General features: G+C 42.5%; 1 protein-coding gene across 5 annotated transcripts in view; it reads left to right on the forward strand.

The window, feature by feature from the left end:
• The window catches only part of LOC118397090 (rho guanine nucleotide exchange factor 12-like), a 68,139-nt gene that overhangs the window by 30,150 nt on the left and 17,790 nt on the right, over positions 1–20,199 (forward strand). For 2 of the 5 annotated variants that reach the window (XM_035791540.2, XM_035791542.2), the window contains 14 exons: positions 5,720–5,740; positions 6,391–6,485; positions 12,451–12,507; positions 13,283–13,381; positions 14,515–14,564; positions 15,402–15,459; positions 15,709–15,911; positions 16,153–16,230; positions 16,980–17,099; positions 18,631–18,747; positions 18,963–19,100; positions 19,405–19,503; positions 19,739–19,849; positions 20,049–20,147. In XM_035791540.2, coding sequence (XP_035647433.1) covers positions 5,720–5,740; positions 6,391–6,485; positions 12,451–12,507; positions 13,283–13,381; positions 14,515–14,564; positions 15,402–15,459; positions 15,709–15,911; positions 16,153–16,230; positions 16,980–17,099; positions 18,631–18,747; positions 18,963–19,100; positions 19,405–19,503; positions 19,739–19,849; positions 20,049–20,147 — 1,345 coding nt within the window. The remainder of the gene's footprint in view (positions 1–5,719; positions 5,741–6,390; positions 6,486–12,450; positions 12,508–13,282; positions 13,382–14,514; positions 14,565–15,401; positions 15,460–15,708; positions 15,912–16,152; positions 16,231–16,979; positions 17,100–18,630; positions 18,748–18,962; positions 19,101–19,404; positions 19,504–19,738; positions 19,850–20,048; positions 20,148–20,199) is intronic. The other 3 variants (XM_035791543.2, XM_035791544.2, XM_035791547.2) reach the window with 3 other exon arrangements.

Here is a 20,199-nt window from a genome sequence, read left to right on the forward strand (position 1 = left end):
TTAGGAAGCAACACTGATTGACAATAAATTTTGCATGCTGTTGTGCAAATGGAATAGACAACAGGTGGAAATTATAGGCAATTTGCAAGACAACACCCAATAAAGGAGTGGTTCTGCAGGTGGTGACCACAGACCTCTTCTCAGTTCCTATGCTTCCTGGCTGATGTTTTGGTCACTTTTGAATGCTGGCAGTGCTTTCACTTTAGTGGTAGCATGAGACGGAGTCTACAACCCACACAAGTGACTCGGGTAGTGCAGCTCATCCAGGATGGGACATCAATGCGAGCTGTGGCTAGAAGATTTGCTGTGTCTGTCAGCGTAGAGTCCAGAGCATGGATGCGCTACCAGGAGACAGGCCAGTACATCAGGAGACGTGGAGGAGGCCGTAGGAGGACAACAACCCAGCAGGACCGCTACCTCCGCCTTTGTGCAAGGAGGAGCAGGAGGAGCACTGCCAGAGCCCTGCATAATGACCTCCAGCAGGCCACAAATGTGCATGTGTCTGCTCAAATGGTCAGAAACAGACTCCATGAGGGTGGTATGAGGGCCCGACGTCCACAGGTGGGGGTTGTGCTTACAGCCCAATACCGTGCAGGACGTTTGGCATTTGCCAGAGAACACCAAGATTGGCAAATTCGCCACTGGCGCCCTGTGCTCTTCACAGATGAAAGCAGGTTCACACTGAGCACATGTGACAGACGTGACAGTCTGGAGATGCCGTGGAGAACGTTCTGCTGCCTGCAACATCCTCCAGCATGACCGGTTTGGCGGTGGGTCAGTCATGGTGTGGGGTGGCATTTCTTTGGGGTGCCGCACAGCCCTCCATGTGCTCGCCAGAGGTAGCCTGACTGCCATTAGGTACCGAGATGAGATCCTCAGACCCCTTGTGAGACCATATGCTGGTGTGGTTGGCCCTGGGTTCCTCCTAATGCAAGACAATGCTCGACCTCATGTGGCTGGAGTGTGTCAGCAGTTCCTGCAAGAGGAAGGCATTGATGCTATGGACTGGCCCGCCCGTTCCCCAGACCTGAGTCCAATTGAGCACATCTGGGACATCATGTCTCGCTCCATCCACTAACGCCGCGTTGCACCACAGACTGTCCAGGAGTTGGCGGATGCTTTAGTCCAGGTCTGGGAGGAGATCCCTCAGGAGACTATCCACCACTTCATCAGGAGCAGGCGTTGTAGGGAGGTCATACAGGCACGTGGAGGCCACACACACTACTGAGCCCAATTTTGACTTGTTTTAAGGACATTACATCAAAGTTGGATCAGCCTGTAGTGACTCCAAATCCAGACCTCCATCGGTTGATAAATTTGATTTCCATTGATAATTTTTGTGTGATTTTGTTGGCAGCACATTCAACTATGTAAAGAAAAAAGTATTTAATAAGAATATTTCATTCATTCAGAACTAGAATGTGTTATTTTAGTGTTCCCTTTATTTTTTTGAGCTGTGTATTAATAAAACAAGAATAATATTAGAGGGAATACATTTTCTCATACAAGCCTGAAAATGAAGACTAATTTATATCGCTATCATAACCATAATATGATAAAGCCTTCATTTCAGGGCTACTTTAATCAACATTTTTACTGTGATTACAAAATCTGAAACAAAACAAGGCATATATCAACAATTGGCTTCTACATCTTCAATTTCTACATTCAACTAGCATATTTTCTACCACACAAAGATTCAGAACGGGAACAATTCCAAAAGAACCGCATTACTTTAAAGTCATTACATTTCCAAGTCCTTTATATCTCCAAGGCCATTAGTCACGAAGAAAGGGAGAACATGCAAGGGAGAAGAAACATACAGGAAAGGGGAACATACAAGAGAGGCAAAATTACCACTTAATATCTGAGCTACATCTGAGTCCCTTTTTACTAGTGCCTTTTTCCGCAATGAGTCACTGGAATGCCACAACCGTAAACAATTTCGGTCCTCTCCGATGCAAAACCGCTTGCCCTCGCATTCAAGTGCCACACAAACAAACCGGGTCCTGTTGTCCTTTATCTTTCCTGTAACAATTTCTAGAGGGGGCCTGTAGACTAGGCACGTGCTGTGTCTGAAAAGATGAGCTTACAGTTTTCACAGACAAAGGTGTGTTGAAAGATGGATACCTGTCATTAACGTCAATACCTCCTAACCGATGAGCAAAGTACTTTCGGAATGTAATCTGTCAGTAAACAGTTTGACAACTGCAATGTGAATACAGTGTAAAAAGTGTTTTCTGCAAAACATTGTAGGAGTTGATCACTTGGATCAGACTTGTCAACCCCACCCATCTGTTTATTTTAATCGTGGATTACAGCAGGCTGGCAGACCCACTTTCCTATTCCAAACATCATCCTCTAGCCTATTTACTTGAGTGGAATCCTTTGAATTTGGAAAATTGGAAAGGCAAGTGTCAGTACGTGTCTCTCTCCACTGTATGGCCAATGCATTGCCATCTAACCTACACAAATGCATATCCCCACCCTCAGTTTGATGCTCCCACTTTTGAAAGTCAACCACAACCATCCCGACTGCCGGTGTAAACATGGACATTTAAAATGTAGCCTGTGTCAGAACAAGCAATGACCCATAATTTAAAACACTCATCTATGGCTTCATTGTGGTGTGCTGATATAGCTTTTAACGAATCTTTTTCAGGTGGTCCAGTAAGTACTGTGGTTTTCTAAGCCTAACTGCATTATCCTCAGAGGCAGGATCCACAACATGTAAAGCAGTCAACAGAGCTTTGAAGCGATTACCCTAGAACCCTGCAGAGACTTTGTACCCCAGTATCAATGAAGGTCCTACTACGTAGATCTAAACCAACTGGACGTTCTGGCCTGAAAGGGATAGATTCCGGTACCTATGTATCAACATTATCATAGGACTGAAACATGCTATTGGGCAAGAAGGTGTGTTTACAGTTACGGGGATGTGGAGCACGAACGTAAAGACAAGATGAGAGAAAATAGATAATTGTTAGTATACTTAATTATTTATTTTTAAAAAAACATGGTCCTTGTCCAATCTATCAAGGCCTGATGATACATAACAATAACACGTCATTTATAGTTGCCTTCCAGTTGAAGAGCTTGGCTGAGAGGCTGATTTCATTCTCTTCATCCTCGTCTTTTCCGAGTAGCTCAGCCTTAAGGTCATCTTCCTCTAAGAAGGCCATGCCTTCATGGTCCCCGCAGCTCATCTGCCGTCAGTGTCCTCCTCCTCAAGGACAGGAAGTGCATTATCCGCTAGTGCTGGTCTCTGTCCATTTCTAAGACATAAAGACAAACAATGAAAATGAACATTTTTCTAAATGTAAATCAGTGACAACCCCTCCAAAGAATAGCCTAAGATTAACAAAGTTAAATTCCGAATATATTTATGTAAATAAAAAAGGAAATCATCAATGAAAAGTGAAGTGTATCCTCAAGTTATCAATTGCATATCTGATAGTCCATAACTGAAATCATATGATCATGTAAGTAGCAAAGTCACAAACCAGCTAGACCAGAATCATTTCGTTACCAAGCTGACCAACACAAAGTCTATTATTAATAAGCGATTATCAAAAGGCTTAGACTATAACGTTACATTCATTCTTGCAATATTTTATATGAATCATATCACAGATAAACAGACAATTAATGAGATGTAGTCATCTAGCTAGGGGATATGACTAGCTAGTAAAATATAGCTGGCCACTCAATTTTCCTTCACAGCACCCCTGTCTCTTTTGGCTGTTTCGCTAGGGACAAAATATAATCACTGGCCAGTTTGTTTTTAGGTCTAATAACTAATGACAAATGCATTTTATTTTGTACCGTTATCAACGAAAACGTTGATCAAACAGATGACGGCCTATTTGAATTAGATCCTATCTTGCTTTGTTTTGGGTGACTGACTTAGCCTGTGTTGGTAGTCTAGTTATAGTATGACCTTAACATAATTCCATGTAGCTTAGTCGAAACCCCCCTCCCTTGGCTAAGACATGGCTTCGACTCTGATGGGTTACAATGTCTGCATTAACCCATCAAAAGAGGGGTTTTATGAAAAGATTCTTTATTGTATTGCAGAGATATTGATGTCACAACCATCGGAAACATGTTTCAGATTTATTTTGAATGAATGGGCTGGAAAGCGTCAACTACGTTAGCCTATGCTTACCTGGTAGAATTATATCATGATTTATTTGCATCCATCCAGTGGGCATTTGTTTCGCGAACTCTACCATCACTTGCACTACAAAAACACAGCTATATACCAATTTTCCCAGACCCCAAAAGTGGTCATCTGATGTAGTTTTAAGCATTGTTGTGGACTTAGAAAATCCAAGTTAATCGTTTTTCTATTAAAATCTTGTGATTTTTGAGCGAAAACCTGAAAAAACAGGGGGAAACGGAAACCTGGAAAAACAAAATGGAGGGAACTGAATTTGGGGAGAATAAGGCAAAAACATTCAACAGATTTTATAGGGCCCTACTTAACTGGATCATAATGGCTAATCCTTCAAGTGGTCTCTTTCACTTCCTGGACCCTGTGATAATGCGGGCTTAGCACTGTTTGCTGACAACTGAAGCAAGCTTAAAAAGTTAATAGGGAATGAGTGAGATTTTCCAAATCCTGACGGGTGCTGCTTTTTCTCCTCGGAGGCGCAGTGCTGCCTGCTACCTCTGCAGCCTGGACATTTCTAACTGAGGAAACGGGAGCTATGCCAGGAGTGCTCATTCTTTCTGGGAATCTGTCCCTGTTTTCAGCCTTGGTACTGGGGCTGGTGAGGTTGGCTTTCCCCCCAAGTCTGGGTCAGGGCCATTGTTTAAGGAAAATAAAAAGGGGGAAAATGGCATGATATGGATTTTTTAACATTTTTATCCTTCATGGGATAGCCTATTTATTAATTTGGGTTATAAAAATGGATCATTCAAATGATTAGCATTGGTACTTAGTTACCAATGCTAACGTAAGCTATAATGGCTAGCTGAAGCTCCTATTCGGCCTTCCGCATGCCACAGGAAATTAACTTCTAAAGAACTAGCCGAATCCACACATTGGCCAGCAAAGATCAATGACAGTTCCTCGTCCGTTGGTTCCCCATGAGAAGACTCAAACTGCTGGAACATGCCTCATTATTGATGTGATGGAGCTGAAATGAACAGCATAGAATCTGCTTTTTGTATTTTAAAGTCAATCATTGTGATTAATGGTCTTAGCCCTTCCAATCAAGCAACCAATGCTTCTCTAGAAAAGTTCCCTATTTTAATTGATTCCCTACTTTACCCCCTACCCCACTTATGGACACTAATCCCTGCAAGGCACTACAAGCAGCCAGCCAGTCTGCATCCCAGTCGACAGACTGAGCAGAGCATGACTCAGATTTTATGATCATGATAGTGGTCTGTTTTTGAACTGTAAAGGACACAATTGGATAAGATCTGAGAGGGGGGGGGGGATTTGACCTGGCAAAGCCTTTAATCTTTTAGCTGCTGCTGTCTGTGTTAAAGAAAGCTTGGTGTAGTTTCACCAGGATTATGATGTTTACCAGCGTCAGTCTCTTGTTTTTGCTGCTCCCAAAATCTCTTGCAAAGTACCTGCAGTGTACTGTACAGGCTTACATGTTCTTGTTTGAATCTGCTGTCTGCTGATGTTGTCATCACTCTGTGATGTTGCTCGAATCGGATTATGTTGATGATTGACACTCTCCCCTCTTTTGCCTTGCAGGTTTTCCAATAAAGCAAACAGGTAAGAAACCTCATTTCATACAACCAAGCGGTAAGCTGTTTTATACCTGTGTTCCTGACGTTTCTACCCAACACAGAAGTAAAGTTTTAGGCCTAACCACTAACAGAACTCACAGGCCAGATGAAGGAAATGAAGCGGTCTTTAGGAGAAGCCTGCCTGCCTGCCACACACACACACACACACACACAGTGGTCCTCCTCACTGAGTTCATGGGAGGGGGACAAAGGGGTCCTTCTTTTAGCACGGCCCATCTCTGCCTAGTCCGGCGAGAAAACAGAGGCCTTTTACAGCCACATGTATGCAGAGCAGGGCCCACGCTCTGGCCTTACGACATTCCTCTGACGAGGGCCCATTCACTCGCTCCTCCAGCTCTTACAGACCCACTCGGCAGCACAGCCAGTCCAAGATCATCTGTCAAATGCAGTTATTATCATGATTCATAAGATGTCACCTCGTCGTTGATGGGGTGGCCATTGAGTGAACAATTGAGTTTCTCTGTTTTATGCTTGTGGATATTCCCATCGGCACTGCAGTCATTGGTGGTACTCCACAACATTTCAATTGTTATGTTTCCTATAGAAAAGGACAGTTGTCAGTGTTTATGTTTTTCCGATGTTTCCTTGTTTTTTTACAAAGCTCTCTCTTTTCAGAAGCAGTAGCATTCTCAGTAAAGACCACCCCCCTGACAAGAAACCCAAAAGTGATAAACCGGCAGTCTCCTCTTCACATGAGTTTGACCCTACAGGTAAACCTTCTGACACACACACACGTACAGATGAATGGTTTGCAATCGGCATGATGGGATGGTGAGAGTCGATGGTGTATGCTATGCACTATGCTTCATGTTCACTGTGTGGATATGCACTGTTTATTTTTTATCTCTGCTCCTGAATTTCTGAACCTTTAAGGCCACCATGTCTTTAATAGGTCTTGCAGAAGTCTTGCTCTATTTGATTATGCGCAGATCTTTGTTGTGCACAATCACATCTTCTGTTCAGTGTTATTGTACACAAACTGTTTGGTGTCCTTAATGCCAAGTGAAAAAACACCAGGCAACTTTTTTGTTCATTCACACTATTGAAATCTGGGCGTATAAGAGAAAAGGCACGGATTATGGTTGGGTATGATGACTCGTCACTAGCTCTCTTTTATTCTCATCAAACAACCAGGGCGATTTAAAGATAGAATTCTCATGCCCTCCAACTTATCTCAGAATGACGCAACGAACATGGACAAGACGTGTTCAGCGAGAGGTTCCCCAAGACAGGTCTCGGAGTGGTTGTTTGTCAGCTCGGGGATTTGATCTTGCAACCATTCAGTTACTAGTCCAATGCTCTAACCACGAGGCTACCTGCCGCCCCCAATGACTTCCAATCTTTAGTGGAGTAATATTATCAAATGATTATTCCGGTTGAAAAATTAGAGATTGGATGGATCGGAGGTTTCATTCCGATGGACTTTTCTTTACCCCTGTTTGCATGTCCACATTTCTTCATCTGTATTTCACCTTTTGGCTTGCCTTTTTGTGTTGCATGATTCCTAGTTCCTAACAATGATATCCCCAAATAGTTTTCAAGCGCCATCATCTTTCTTTAACGTGATCTAAATGAATTGGCTGTTTTTTGGGGTTTAAGTCAATTGTCTCAGTGCTAGTCTCAAGACATGATCTTTCACTGGCATGTTAATAGTTAACAATAACAAGAGTGTACTTGAGATTGGATTTGGGTTTGGATAGAATACTACCATTTTAACTCTCTATTGTCGCTGCCAGCTTGAGTTTTGCACTTTGTACAATTATTTTGCACTATGAATATGTTGCCCCATAGCCTAAAAAAGGCACCCTGGCTTTCTCTATACAGTGCCTTGCAAAAGTCGCTCTGGATAAGAGCGTCTGCTAAATGACTTAAATGTAAATGTAAATGTATTCATACCCCTTGGATTTCTTCACATTTTCTTGATACAAAGTTTGATTCAAATGTATTAACATTTTTTTTTAAATTAATATTAAATAACTAAAATATAGTCATTGCATAAGTATTCAGCTCTTTGTAACAATAAAATGTGAAGAAATCCAAGGCGGTATGAATACTTTTGCATGGCACTCTGTCTCGGATCACTAGTTTTAATGAGTCGAGATGGGCAATTCCACAGTAACGGAATTACGCTTTGATTCTTTCAAATGTATGCCAAACAAAAACCATTGAATTCAAAGTTTAACAAACCATACAACTCTATGCACAAAGACAACACAGAACATTTCACAAAAACACATTTACTGGAAGAACTGTGCAGATGTAAAGTTTGTTAAAAGATTTACGGTATTAAATAATGTTTTTTTTTTTTAAACGTTGTTCAATATTTGCTCCGAAGATGTCTGTAGAAAGGAGTGTCAGCTATGACATGACACGTTGAATTTGAAAAAACATTATTATGGTTTTTGAACGACAGTAGGTGAAGTGGATTTACATCCAGTAACGGATTTACGGTTATGGAATTACATCATGGGTCTCTGATCTGTACTATACAGCAATGCATAATTCTGGATATTAATATACAGTACCAGTCAAAAGTTTGGACACACCTACTCATTCAATGGTTTTCCTTTATTTTTATTTTTTTTACAGTTTTCTACATTGCAGAATAATAGTGAAGACAACAACTATGAAATAACACATATGGATTTGTGTAGTAACCAAAAAAAAGTGTGACACAAATCAAAATGTTTTATATTTGAGATTCTTCAAATAGCCACCCTTTTCCTTGATGACAGCTTTGCACACTCTTGGCATTCTCTCAACCAGCTTCATGAGGTAGCCACCTGGAATGCATTTCAATTAACAGGTGTGCCTTTATTAAAAGTACATTTGTGGAATTTCTTTCCTTTTAATGCTTTTGAGCAAGTCAGTTGTGTTGTGACAAGACTCACCATGGTGGAGTTTAGTCAGCTAGCCAACGGCACTTGCTGCACTGGTGGCCTATTTGTGGGTGCTTTTCCAAAGCCTATGCTAGATACTGAAGTGAGTGTAATTTCCTCTATCAGGAGTTGAGAAAGAAATAAAGTTGGCATCATTAGAAAGAATGTTATATTTTCTATACTGTAGTTTTGTAATTATTTTTTTATATTATTATTTTATATTATTTTTTCCTTTGAGGACCCCCTGCAGTTGAATACCCCTGCAGCACAGTACAGTACAGTAGATATATATAGTACATTATACTGTACTCTACTCTAGTGGGTGAGAATGCTTATTACTGTAAATTTATTTTGGCAGGGTGTCATATTGAGACTATTTACATTTTCCAAATGAGCCATGCGCGGTACAAACACACACATCAGTACAAAACATAATAAAATACTACATTACAAAACTAGATCATAAACTAACACAATCTTCCCCATTGTTTTAAATCCCCTAAAGGGCAACATGCATTCAAGCCTGAGCCTCCCCTGAAACACATTACACATCTGTGGAGCATAAAAACCAAAAGCAGCTCTCCCTAAATCAGAAGCCACCCTTGGAACCTATAGCACCATCTAATCTTGTGTTCTTGTATTGTATCCTATTGTTTTGACCTTGACGAGTGTTGTCAGATACATCCGAAGTTTCTGCCAGAGCGCTTTGTAAATAAACTAAAGGGAACGCTGCTCTCCTCTTACATAAAGAGATGCCCAACCCACCTTTTGATACAATACACAGTAGTGAGTTCTAAAATTATCACTAGTAATGAGTCTAAGGGCACAATGGAAAACAGCATCTAGAAGTTTAAGTGTGGAAGCTGCTACGTGCATGTAGATTATATCCCCGTAATCTAAAACAGACAAAAGTGGTCTGGACAACTTCCTTACTATTATCAAAAGACAGACATGCTCTACTGCTGTAAAATAATCCAATTTTGATCTTGAATTTCTTTACCAGCTCAGAAACATTTAATTTCAAATGGCAATTTATCATCTAGGCAGATATTAAGATATTTATAAGAGGGAACTCATTCAATTTGTGTTCTGTTCAGGCTAGTAAATTCTAGGTCGCTTAAGTCTAAGTTATGGGACCTAGAAAATAGCATGTTTTTTTGTTTGGTTTGCGTTAAGTACTAAGATCTAAGAGTGACTTCTGTAGCACTTGGAAATCAGACTGCAATTGTGAAAAGGCTTGGTGTTGCAGACCAACTAAAAATAAAAATAATAGTTAATGTCAAGCCCTATATAATGTTAAAATGTTTTTAAAAGTGTCATGCAATGTAGGCATACAATGAACATCGCATATAGGCTACTGTATATAGAAATCCAAAGCTATTTCCATGTGTTAATGTTATGGGATTTGCTCCATTGGTTTTGTTGGTAGGCCTACATTATGCTCAAATAGCCACAATAGCCTATTTGGCTACTGTCTAAAACTGTAAGGGTACAGCCTAAGTGTTCACTATAAACGCGCACCGGAAGTTGCACATAATTCTCACAATGTTCATGTTTCCGCTCACGAGACCTAAAATTTGCTCAGTGCCCAAAAACATTTTAGGGAACATTGGTCCCCACTCTTATGGCGTGCCAGCACGCACATAAGCTGCCTTTCATACTTTTGGAATATTTCCCGATGTTACATTTAAGATGTGGGTTATTGAGCCAGCAATGAGGGGTGCTGAAGGGTAGGCGGTAGGTGTTATAGTAAGTGTCAGTAAGGGCCGGGAGAGGAGAAAGAGTGGGTTTTGACAGTCTTGCTTTGACTACTAGATGACAGAAAGATAACAGTTATGAGCTGAACATAACAGTATGCCAGTGGAAGGGAGGACAGTAGCAGGTGACCCAACTGTGGTTTCTCTGATTTCCCATTGTAGCTAATTCAACTGCAGTAATTCCATTACAGATTTTTCTGTAATTCCGTTACCGATTTGGAATCAGAAATTCTGTGTTTTAACAAACTTTATCAGTAAAATCACTAACTAATTGGTAGGTCTACCTTGTTATTTTTGTGCACTTTCATTATCCTCCCCCCTCCTGAGGTAGTTGATTAGAAAATATCTTAAAGATATTGTGGGTTTTCCGTAATGGAATTTGAAGGCACAAGGCAATGTTTCTTAAACTTACAGAATGCAAAAACTTTCTCCAAAACTAAATTGAATTGTTGATATTAGTTGGCAGGGGTCTTTACTTCAACATTATTGTGTTTTGATACCCTTTAAGACTTTTTATGTTAGATGTTGTCCTAGTTCCCTTTTCCATCTGTTTGACCAGAAATCAAGCTTTTGCTTATTCCATTTTTAGGATGGGAAATGGTTGAAAAATGTATATATCCCTTCATTTCACAAAAATATAGAATCTTAGCTTTCATTTGACAGCCAACTTGATATGCTCCTATGAACTTCACATGTTGGTGTTCATGGCTCCTTTTCGATGGAAATGCCCAGATGCTAGCTACATCTGTTGATGATGTAAGCATCCTTGAAATATCATGTAAGCTATTACTTTTACAAATTGTATATATGTCGTCATCAATAAAACACCACAATAAGATGCAGAGTGTTCAATTTGCCTGCTGGGGGGGGGGGGGTCAAGGAAACTCCCAGCTCTGCTAAAAACATTGACAACTGTGTGCTGTTTTCAAGAGATGGTTAAAGAAATGTTAACTATTTGGTTGTACGATCATCACCTATTGAAGAGCAGAGTCAGAATAAAAAAATTGTCTGATTATTCCATGCAAAACTATTTGTCACATTAGCTCTATCATCAGAGTTATACAACAAGCAACTACATGCATTTCTCCAACCAATGTAGGCCTACATAGCGAATTTACTTAACATCCCCTTTCCAACATTGTTTTTAAGAGTGTTTAGTCACGCTTGCTGCTGACAGACATGATGGACTACATTGATTGATGGACCATGTCAAGTTGGCTAGCTAGCTAATAACATCCCGTCAATATGGCTAATTAAACAAGATAACTTTCAGGAGATAAACTAGACGGTTATATCCAAATATTGTTTGATTTGCTTTCTATCTATAGTGATGATGAGAATAGTCCAACTGACAATTTTACCGGGACGAGGACTTGCCCACGACGAGCTCTTTCCAAAAGCCTAATCTCTGATGAAGCATGCAAAATAACACATGTCGTTTGCTTAGCTAGCTAGCTACATGCCAAATGGATAGGCTACCCTCATGTAGCTGAAATTGCATGATCACTTGGTGTTTACGGTTCATGAAAAACATGCAGATAGTTACTGGCTATATAACTCTGATAGTTCCTACTATGCTCTTCAAGAGGTTATGATATTACAACCAAATAGTTAACAACATAGTTGTCAATGGTTTAGTGGGGCTGGGGGTATCCTTCCCCCCCAGCATCCAAAAAGGACACTGCACCGTATTGTCTTTAAAAACAAAAATGATGACAAGCTATGAAATCTATGCTATTTTTTAAAATTTGGTTCCAATCCTGTGGTAGGCCTACATTTCAACTGGTGTAATTAAAACACGTAGGTGTAGTCAAACGTAATGTCTTAGCTACCTATTTCATTCATACTCAGACAGCTACACTCCTGTCATTCCATCCCATTATTTATTAGCTAATGTTTTATTTAGATTTCTCTGTCTCCATGTTTTCTCCTATAATTTCCTTTCTTTTTATTTGTCTCTTTTTTTCCTTTTTGCGCTGGTTGTTGTTCTGTTGGGTGTTGTGTTGCTCTGCCTGCCCGCCTGCATTCTGGTGGGCCAGACGTTCTGGTGCAGAAGAGTGACTGTGTTCTAGTGGAGGGGAAGCCCGAGTCCTGTGGTAAGCTGCTCCTGGTTGGTGTCGCTAGCTGCCTGCCTCTCTGCTGGCTGTTTCTCTCGCCCTCTCTCTCTCTCTCTCTCTCGCTCTCACACTCTCTCACTCTGACCCCCTCTGCTCCTCCCGATTCAAAACCCTCCCCCAGCCTGGAGCTCAAATCTCGCCTGACCCAGCCTCTTTTGTTTTGAATGTCATGAGCATGGCTCTCCCCTACAAGACCCAGGCAAGCACAGCCTGCCTGTTGGAAGAGCTCAAGGAGGGCACAGTACTAGTTTTCCCACTCCCTGACCCTCTCCAGCCCAGTTAATTACTACCTCATTGCCCTCCAAACCTGTCTTCCCTCATCTCCCAGTACAAGAGGTCTAGGTGTGTGTGCGCATCAAATATGCACGTGTTTGTGTGTGTCCCTGCGTGTGCGTGCCCTTCTGTTTCAATTACTTTTTGTGTGGTTTTGATTGCAGTGCCTTGACATCTCAACCCTCTACATACACTGTTCTACTAACTCTCCACTCGCTAACAGCAGTATGTACATTAGCCTACAGATTTCAAGAAATCTCTGCAATTATTTGACCCTAACCTTTACAGTGACCAATGAGTGCAGTGGTAGTCTTAATTTGAATCCTTCACCCTCTGTTCACGGTGTTGTTCTTTCGGCCTGCTACCTCTCCTTTCACAGGACACCACTGGGTGTCTGGGTTGACCTACCAAACTGGCCTTCGTCGAACTGAATCTGAGGCCCCTGTTTGTGAAATCATTGTTCTCTCTCTGTCCTGCGAAGGGCTTGTCCAGCGATGTGTGATCATTCAGAAAGATGAGAATGGCTTTGGGCTGACGGTGAGCGGAGACAACCCAGTTTTTGTGCAGCTCGTCAAGGAAGGTAAGGTCACACACACACACACACACACACACACACACACACACACACACACACACACACACACACACACACACAATGGAAATAGCCGTTGTCTTTGCCTTCACTTACTTTTCATCCTCAATAGTCTCAGGGCCAAATCTTAGCATCAGATCATCAGCCAAATACTGGTATAAAAAAAAGTCAGGAACTAACCAGGAAGTTAGTTTGAGGCTCTGGTGTACTGCCATGTCATCTATGTGAGAGATGGGAATTCTAACAGGCCCTGAATCCAAGACAGCTCTTGTCTTTTCCCTTATAGAGGCTGATGTGTGCATAGTGAGCTGCACACATTCGGGAGGGAGAGAGGAAGAGAAGCTCGGGGTCTCAATGTGTGTGTATTATTATGGATGGGCTTGGTAATGTTTCTCCCAGTTGAAGTTACGAAGGCTGTTGTCTACGCTGCGGATACAAGTGGTGTAGGCTACTTTTCAGTATCCCATACACAGCCCAAAGGTGTTAACATACAGTATTGCATTTATATACAAGTTTACGCTATATCACTCCTTTCAGTCACATTTCTGTTTCCCCACACTTTCAATGTTACATTTAAGATGGTTTAAAATACCTGTATATTCTTTGTGACAGGGCTATATTACAGTTCCCCATATAACGCAGTAGTGTGACATGGTAGGAATTTCTGCCTGCTTGCCTAAGCTCCAGACTGACATGTACAAAGCCGCACTGGTGTTTATGTTGTGACGGCACGGGCACTCATTTCTGGTGCCACCTATGTCTCGGTTGTCTCCTGACCCTATAATATTCCTCTGAATCCTATCCCATAATGAACCCTCTCTCTGGCTCCTAAAGCCCTATGTCTGGGGAGGAGCAGCCTAATGGGCTCCTTCAGCACCACACTACCACTGTGATGGTTTGGGGCCCGGAGTTCCTCCCGATTAGGTCTGGAAAAACTCAGGCCCCAAATTATGGTGTACGATATGTTACGATATATACGATGTACTTCGACATTACTTTTATAGGGCAAACAGTGGTATTGTAATGGGTATATTGGGCGTTGTTCATCTTATACACTGTTATTTTTCCCCCCTAAAGGGTTGTTCTGTGTTTTCCTGACTCTCGTCCCCTCTGTTTCCTAGATGGCGCTGCAGAGCGTGCGGGTGTACAGACAGGTGACCGGATCATCAAGGTATACTAATCTATACAGTTGCGGCCAAATATATTGGCACCCTTGCACTTTTCTTAAATAACTCCTATTCTCAAATAAGTTTGCTGTTTCAGCTCTTGCCATAGGTTACAGATGTGATTTAGATCTGGACTTTTCATTGGCTACTCCAGAATAGTCTAGTGTTTCTTCCTGATCCATTCCCAGAGTGCTTTTGTGTTTTTTTGTCTGGCTGGAAGACCCACAACCACATTTGGACCACAGGGTTGAACATTGCACTCCAAAACACTTTGATAATCGTCTCATTTCATGACATCACAGGGTAGGATTAAACGTTTTTAAAAATAATAATAATAATAGATTTTCAAAAGCTGCAACGAGTTTTCAGCCTAAGGGAAGGGTATTTTCCTGCTCCTCACTTAGAAATGTGCTGTTTTCACACATGTTGACACTGGTATTATGTTATTTTTGTTATGAGATAATGAGTTAGAACATTGGTGGAGTTGCCCTTTTTAAGTTGAAATTGGTTCTGCAATGTTGAAAATCCAATAACAAGATGTTATTGTCACTGATCACGACCCAGGTGCCTTGTTGCCATCTCCTTATAGTCTCCAGTCACAGCTTGTTTTGTGAACTGAGGCTTCGAGCCAAAACACCAGCTCCACTATGCCACCTGCTGGTTGGATTAGATCCCACCAAAAAACACAAAAACCTAAACATTGCTGTCACTGGGGTGTGTGCGAAGAGGGGTGGATGAATGAAATACTGAATTGACATTAGGCCGGACAGGACATTAACTCATTTGATTTCCAAGCAGCGTTGAATGAATTTTCTCATTATGACTGTTTTACTTCATTCCAGGTGAACGGGACCCTAGTAACACATTCAAATCACGTGGAAGTAGTAAAGCTCATCAAATGTAAGCATTGTGAAGTTTTATTGTTCGTAATTGACACCGGAAAGTCATAGCCTGGTTCCTATTTGTGCTGTATTTCCAACTAATATTTTTGCTGTGGTTGTTCCAAAGACCATAGAAGTTGCTAATACAGCACAAATAGATCTGGGACCAGGCTAGGAAAGTCATGCAATGATAATCAGAATTAGGCCTAGTATTCCGAATACACCTTTTTTTTTTAAGCATACCTCCGTATCCGTCTTATTTCTTCAGCGGGCTCCTATGTGGCCCTCACAGTGTTGGGGCGACCCCCTGGGTTGCCCCAGATCCCCCTATCGGAGTGCGAGGCTAAGCTGGGGTTCCCGGGGCCCCAGGCTGGGTTGTCCCCTGTCTCCTCTCCAAACGCTCCTGGACAGCCAACGGGGGAGCGCCCATACAGCCCCCATGACCGCATCACCTCTCCTCTACCGATATGGGTATGAGAGCGCCTCCTCCTCGCCTTTTACCGTCTACTGAGATGCATTCCTCCTTTGTGCTCCATCTTCTCCATGTCATCCCTCTTTGCCTGTCTGTCCTCAGTGTTTGTTTCCATAGTTTATGTTTTGTCTGTTCACTAAAACTCTGTTGTTCTCCCTTGCTACTTCACTTAATTTCTTCTACTATGTGTTTGGTTCCATGTCCTGATCAAGCGCTGTTTGTCTCCTTCCCATTGTGCAGGAAGAGAACAACAGCGTACACAGCCAAAAGGTGGACATCCTGCAGAAGATGTTGTCCAAGGAGCAACAAGATTTGCAGGTGAGCATTTTATCTGATGCAGGAGAAACCATCTCTTTTAGTATTTGGGCATATGCTAAATTCAGGGCCCATAATCATGAAGTGTCTCCGAGTAGGGGTGCTGATTTTAGTATAGCCTTTTACATTATAATGACTAAGAATTCATGGAGACCTGATCCTAGATCACCACTTCTACCCGAGACGGTGAATATATACTGGTCCTAGTCTATGAATTGTTTTTCAGAGACTGCTCACTCTGGACATACGAGGTCAAATACTGTCAAGAAAAGCAATGTTTTGTAGTTGGATGAGGTTACATTTTGAAGCATGTGAAGTCATGGTCTTTGTCCTAGAATTGTATTCGAATAGGTTTTGAGACGTTCAGAACAACACTGGTGTGTGGCTTGTGTTGATAACTGACTATAAGAACTTTTCCTGTGGTTTTGGACTAGAACAGTCACTCTAGCAGACAGCCACTCAGAAGAGAACCAGTCAACCCCACCACCTCCCCTCCAATAATTCTCTCTTGTGCTTCACAGAGCCACATTACCCACTCCACTAAGCACACTTTACTGCTGCTACGTGTGTAAACACGACAGGGTCAGGACAGTATAGCCACAGCAAGTGTGTTGAGAAACACCTTTGAAAAGGAGTGCAAGTCTATACCGTTCAAAGTCCAAAATACTTTTATGGACTTGGCTACTTTGGATTCCAATGACTGTCTGACTGAGTGTCTCTGCCGCCCTTCCTCCTTCTCTCCCTCCCTACAGGCAATGAAGGAGGAGTACAGCAGGAATCCGACGCCAAAACTACTGAAGGACATCCAGGAAGCCAAGAAGCACATTCCACAGCTGCAGTGGCAGCTCAGTAAGGCCACTGGAGGAGCACAGGTAACTTGCATCCCCCCGAATAAAACAATAAAACAAACGTATTATACAGTGCATTCGGGAAGTATTCAGACCCCTTCCCCTTTTCCACATTGTGTTACATTACAGCCTTATTCTAAAATGGATTCAATGAAAACATTTTCTTAACAGTCCACAATACCCCGTAATGACAAAGTAAAAACAGGAAAAAGAAAAAAATAACAGAAATACCTTATTTACATAACTATTCAGACCTTTCGCACATCTGTGATCTTTCTACAACTTGATTGGAGTCCACATGTGGTAAATTGAATTGATTTGGACATGATTTGGAAAGGCACACACCTGTCTATATAAGGTCTCACAGTTGACAGTGCATGTCAGAGCAAAAACCATGCCATGAGGTCGAAGGAATTGTCTGTAGAGCTCCGAGACAGGATTGTGTCGAGGCACAGATCTGGGGAAGGGTACCAAGCATTGAAGGTCCCCAAGAGCACAGTGGCCTCCATCATTCTTAAATGGAAGAAGTTTGGAACCACAAAGAGTGAGCAATCAGTGGAGAAGGGCCATGGTCCGGGAGGTGATCAATAACCTGATGGTCACTGACATAGCTCCAGAGTTCCTCTATGGAGATGGGAGAACCTTCCAGAAGGACAACCGTGTCTGCAGCACTCTTCCAATCAGGCCTTTAAGGTACAGTGGCCAGATGGAAGCCACCCCTCAGTAAAAGGCACATGACAGCCCGTTTGGAGTTTACCAAAAGGCACCTAAAGGTCTCTGACCATGAGAAACTGATGAAACTCTTTGGCCTGAATGCTAAGCGTCACGTCTGGAGGAAACCTGGCACCATCTCTACGGTGAAGAATGGTGGCATCATGCTGTGGGGATGTTTTTCAGCGGCAGGGACTGAGAGACTAGTCAGGATCGAGGGAAAGATGAACGGAGCAAAGTACAGAGATCCTTGATGAAAACCTGCTCCAGAGCGCTCATGACCTCAGACTGAGGTGAAGGGTAACCTTCCAACAAGACAACGATCCTGGTCCTTCTGTAGCTCAGTTGGTAGAGCATGGCGCTTGTAACGCCAGGGTAGTGGGTTCGATCCCCGGGACCACCCATACGTAGAATGTATGCACACATGACTGTAAGTCGCTTTGGATAAAAGCGTCTGCTAAATGGCATATATTATTATTATTATTATTATTAAGCACCCAACCAAGACAATGCAGGAGTGGCTTCTGGCTATTGTAATATGTAGTATTAATAACTAATAGCTAGTGTGAGAATCTGGTTTTCTGTGAGTGCCATAATCAGTCCAATGAGTTTTCCCGGACTATGTAACCTTACCAGGACAAACTTTTTGCCTGAGTTTTAGCCTTGCCCTAAGCAATGATATTTATAGGTAGTTGATCTGTGCATGTTCTGCTCCATTTCTGTAGACTGTGTGTGTTTAAATCATGACAATATAGATGTATACAAAATACTTGTTGGTTTTCGCTTTCAATTATGGGGAATATTTATACTTTCTGCGTGTGACTGACTGTGATATAATTCTAAGGATGCCCTGCAATTGGGTGACGGAGATGACGGTAGCATGGTGGACATGGACCACACCCCTTCCTCCAGGGGAGACAGTAGCAATGACCTCTCGTGGAGCAGCAGTACCATGTCCCCTGTAAGTGTTACTTTCAGTTTTGCACCTAGCAGACAGTACACTACAACCCAAACCCGCAACCCACTGCTGTGTCCCAAACAAGTGTTTGTTATTGGAGCGGTCCAGATAATCCCTCCCTGTTTCAGCTGAGTTTCTTCCATTTGGTTCCTAATGAACACCACCCAGGTCTAGCTAGGTGAATGTTTGATAGCTTACCAAATGTTATCCTTTTGCAGGTTCTCCGCAGTTTTGCAGCTGCCTCCCCGGAGAGCCTGTGCCAAAGAGACATGTTGTCCTACCACAGCCCAAAGAGCACGCCCCGAGACAGCTTCAACTCCTGCCACTCCCCCGACCCAGAAGACACTCCAGACCTGGTGAGATCGAGACCTGGCTAAAGTTCATTTGGGCATGCTACTGAAAACACAAATGTTTTGCCACGTAAAACCAGAATGAGCGTTTCTAATTGGACTTGTCCAGGTTGTCCCTCCCTGTTTCAGTCAATTTTCTTCCATTTGGTGTCTAATGAACATGACCCATGCCCTGCAGATGTGGAGCCAACTTCATTAAACACCCCTTTGATGGTATATGAGGTTGTTAGCTACCTCAGAGAACGGAGCAGTCAACGCTCAATGAGTGCGAGATCTAAGGGCTGTGTTCCTCCTCTCCCCACCCCTCCAGGACTCGCTGTCCCCCTCTGCTGTAAACAGCCCTTCCTCACGCTTCGTCTCCCAGATCATTGGAGCTGAGGACGACTACTTTGACTCTGATCAAGAACAGGTAGGCCCTAAATACATCCAAAATAAGGTGAAAATATAACTTCTTTGCATTATGGCCTATCGACCCAAACGTTTGTTTTTTAACATTCATTACAAACACTGAAACATACCAGGGTGCTGGAGTTTTTTGGTCCAGATTTCTCTCCCCCTAAAAGGGTGAAAGACTGACAAGCCTCACTGAGGATTTTCTAATGGGGTTAAGCTAGCTCGTAACACACACACTGTGTGTATCTCAGGTCAATGGTCAGTGCAGCTGTTTCCAGAGCATGGAGCTGCTCAAGTCCAGACCTGCTCACCTGGCAGCTTTCCTGCATCACGTTGTCTCGCAGTTTGACCCTGCACCGCTGGTAAGAGTCCCTACACACACACACACACTCACCCTCACCTGACCATGTTTGTGTTGTGACCAGTTACAGAGAACAATAGAAGTTTATTAAAAAAAATACAAAAATACAGGGATGTCAGTACAGTGCTGACACAAAGACATGATGGTGTAGAACGTGTTTGTGTCACCTCTCATTGATCATGTGAAATGTTTCTCTCCAGCTCTGCTACCTCTTCGCTGACCTGTGCAAGCAAACTAACTCCAAAGAAACCAGACGGGTGTTCATGGACTTCCACAGCTTCTTCATCGACCGGGGAGCTGTGAGTTGAGTTAAACTAGCCTACATCTGGGCCCACATTCACCAAGAGTCTC

Source organism: Oncorhynchus keta, chromosome 18 (assembly GCF_023373465.1).
Source record: "Oncorhynchus keta strain PuntledgeMale-10-30-2019 chromosome 18, Oket_V2, whole genome shotgun sequence".
Taxonomy (NCBI): domain Eukaryota; kingdom Metazoa; phylum Chordata; class Actinopteri; order Salmoniformes; family Salmonidae; genus Oncorhynchus; species Oncorhynchus keta.